General features: G+C 70.2%; 1 protein-coding gene across 1 annotated transcript in view; it reads right to left on the bottom strand.

Annotated features, from left to right (window-relative positions):
- The window catches only part of EMID1 (EMI domain containing 1), a gene marked incomplete at its 5' end in the record, with an annotated part of 14,756 nt that overhangs the window by 8,232 nt on the left and 3,238 nt on the right, over window positions 1–3,286 (bottom strand). The window contains 8 exons of the mRNA XM_057385432.1: window positions 148–201; window positions 286–338; window positions 385–522; window positions 1,063–1,200; window positions 1,347–1,445; window positions 1,683–1,812; window positions 1,922–1,983; window positions 2,110–2,187. Coding sequence (XP_057241415.1) covers window positions 148–201; window positions 286–338; window positions 385–522; window positions 1,063–1,200; window positions 1,347–1,445; window positions 1,683–1,812; window positions 1,922–1,983; window positions 2,110–2,187 — 752 coding nt within the window. The remainder of the gene's footprint in view (window positions 1–147; window positions 202–285; window positions 339–384; window positions 523–1,062; window positions 1,201–1,346; window positions 1,446–1,682; window positions 1,813–1,921; window positions 1,984–2,109; window positions 2,188–3,286) is intronic.

A 3,286-nucleotide genomic window follows, 5' to 3' on the forward strand; every position in this document is an offset into this window, starting at 1 on the left:
AGCCTCCAGCCCCATTCTGGAGGTGGCTTTGGTCCCCACAGGGTCCCAGCCCCGCTGTCCCCACCGAGGGACCCTGGGGACAATCRGGGTATCAGGAGCAGGGGTGGCCTCCCCGCCCCTCCCCACAGTGGGGTCGGGGTCACTCACCCTGTCCCCTTTGTCCCCGCGGGGCCCGGCGGCTCCGGGCACTCCGGCTCTGCCCTGTGCGGGGACAAGGAGGGGACATCAGCCTGGGGAGGGGACAGCGGGGCCCAGCCCGCCCTGTGCCCCCCACYCCGCGCTCACCTCGGGTCCTGGGGGGCCGGGGGGRCCGATGGGACCGGGGGGACCGGGRGGACCTGTARGGAGAGAGGGGGRMMMSGSYYMAMCCCMRAMTGGGGCRGCCCCAAAGYGGTGTGGGGTGACAAAGRGGGGGAGGGAGGGGGACGCTCTCACCCATGGGCCCCACGGGGCCRGGGGGTCCCACGGGACCCACGATGCTCCTGGTGGCTTCGGTGAAGGTGTTGGACAGGAGGGGGTCCCCTGCGGGGAATGGAGGGGGGCGTTCGGGGTCAGGTCCCTGACAGCTCTCAGGGGACCCCGTTCCCCTCCTCTGCTCTCCCCCGTGCCTTGTCCCTGTCACCCCAATGACGGCCTGGGGGTCCCCAGTGCTGCCCCTCAAAACCCCCATTACCCCACACCAGACCCCACACCCCCCCCATGACCCCACATCAGATTCCCCAAACCCAAACCTCAACCCTGGGACCCCAATAATGGTAGAAGGTCCCTCAGTGCTGGCCAGAGCCTCACACTTCATCCCTGAACCCCAATAATGGTGGGGGGTCCCCAGTGCTGGCCAGTGCCCCCCACCTCAATCCTTGGACCCCAATGACAACCAGGGGGACTCCAGTGCTGCCTGTAACCCCCCATTTCATCCCTGGGACCCCAATAACAACCAGGGGTCCCCCCACCACCCCCAGCCCGGGCTATTCCCAGAGCCCCCAGCCCCTCTCTGCCCCAGTCCCGCCCCAACCCCATTCTTGGGGTCATGCTGGGAGGGTCCCCCACCCCAATCCCCCTTACCGGGCTCAGCCAGGCGGGGAATCGCCGGCCCCACAGGGGCTGGGGGGCCCGGGGGGCCGGGGGGCCCGGGGGATCCCTTCTCTCCGGGGACCCCCCTGGCTCCATCTCGGCCGGGGGGTCCCGGGGGACCGGGGGGACCTGCGGGGAGGAACAGGGGGTGAAGGTCGGGGGGTGCCCAAAGCTGTGCAGGGCTGGAGCCCCTCCGAGCTCCCAGATGGACCCCCAGGCCCTGCCCCACTGGGACAGGGGAGGCTTGACCCCCAAACTGTCCCCCCTCACCTCACCTGGCGGCCCCACCGGACCCTTCACTCCAGGAATCCCCGAGGGTCCCCGTCCTCCCGTGTCACCTTTGGGGCCGGGGGGGCCCCTCCAGCCGGGTGTCCCTGTGGCAGAGCARCACCCTGATGTGGGGGGACACCCTGGGGACAGCCCCTCGGGGTCCCCACCATCAGTCATCCCCTGCCCAGAGCTGCTCTGTCCCCGCGGGTGGCTCCGTGTCACCCCTGGGTACAGCTCCCCCAAAGCGAGGGGCGCTGCACCCCAAAATATGGACACCAGCCATGCGCGTTCCCAGCCCCGGGGTGCTGCCAGGTGCCACTGTCGCTGTCACCATGCCTTACCGTCATCCCCGGGGCTCCCGCGGGCGGCCGGAGACCCCCAGAGCTGCCCGGCCTGGGGTCCCCTGCCCGGGGCGCTGCCGCCTTTGGGCGCTGCTGGGGCGGGGGGCTCGGCCACCGCCAGCCGGGCCACCTGCCAAAGACACAGCGCGGGTGGGTGACAGCGGGGGACACAGGGTGACACCCCCTCCAGGGCTCCCGTCCCCTCGGGGGGCGCGGGGGGACCCCAAAGCGGGACTTGCCTGTGCCTCGAGGGTGGCGAGCCGGGCTGAGAGCTCCCCGACACGGCTGCAGTTGAGGCACCCTGCGGGGACAGCGGGGGCACGGCCGGTGAGGAGGAGGCACGGCCGGTGAGGAGGAGGCACGGCCGGTGAGGAGGGGGCGCCCGCCCCTCTGCGCCCCCCATCAGAGGGTTTGGGGAGGGACCCACCTGAGAAAGCCGCGGGGTGCAGGGGGGGACGGCGGGGGCGGCCCGAGTCCCGCAGGGTGGGCGAGGGGAGAGCCTCTGCTGGGGAAAGGGGGGTCAGCACGGGGGGACACCCTGTTGTGCTTCGGTCCAAAACGGGGGGTGCAGGGCCCCGTCCTCRCTCTGGGTGAGCCTCAGACTCCCAATCCCACCCGGAACCCCGAGTYAGGAGCCCCCAAACCCACCCACAGCTCCAAGGCAGACCCCTTTGAACCCGCCCAGCCCAGTCCCCATGGTCCCACCCACAACCGCGAGTCAGGAGCCCCAAACCCACCCATGGGCTTGAACCAGACCCCCCAACACCCCCATCACCCCACACCAGACCCCCTAAACCCCTCCATGGCCACACAGCAGATCCCCCAACACACAAACCCACAAACCTACCCACAGTCCTAAAACACACCCACAGATCTCTCCATGATCACACTCCCCTCATCTCAACCCCAAACCCAGCCACCCCCAATCCCACCCAGTCCTGAACACCGCCCTACAAACACCCCCGTGTCCCCCAGGCCCATTCTGGAGCGGGGGACACAATCCTGGGGACACTGTTCACATGCCATGGCGGGATCCCAGCGCTCTGTCCCCACCAAGGAACCCTGGGGACAGCAGCCTRGGGCCACCCAGCAGGGCACCAAAGGGGTGTCTGGAGCAGGGGTGGCCCCCTCGAGCCCCCCCACGCTGCCACCCCACCCTGGCACGGCCACCGCTGTGCTGCAGGGGACAGCCCTAAGTGGGGCCAGATGTGGGGCAGGCGGCCAAGCACGCAGCGAGGAGGAGGAGAGGAGGAGGAGGAGGAGGAGGAGGAAGGGGAGGAGGAAGAACCCCCCGCCTCCCCCAGCGCTGCTCCCACCCGGCTCCTCCAGCCCCCACTCTCCCCCATCACCCGCTGTCCTGCAGGCCCTCGGTGCCACCCCTGGGTGTCCCCAGCACTGAGTGCCACCCGCTGTCCCCACAGCCCTGCTGCTGGTGGGGTCCTGGGKGGGAGGGAGGAGGAGGAGGAGGATGTRGTGACAATGGGGACAAAGACCCGGCTGTCAGGAGGTGGCAGTGCCCGTCCCCACGCACGGCACAGCCTCGCACCCATTCATCCACTGCCCACCCGGACCCGGCCTGTCGTGGGTGGGGGTCACACCCCTCG

The sequence above is a fragment of the Malurus melanocephalus genome, unplaced genomic scaffold (genome assembly GCF_030028575.1).
Source record: "Malurus melanocephalus ecotype Western Australia unplaced genomic scaffold, MMel_1.1 scaffold_825, whole genome shotgun sequence".
NCBI lineage: Eukaryota > Metazoa > Chordata > Aves > Passeriformes > Maluridae > Malurus > Malurus melanocephalus.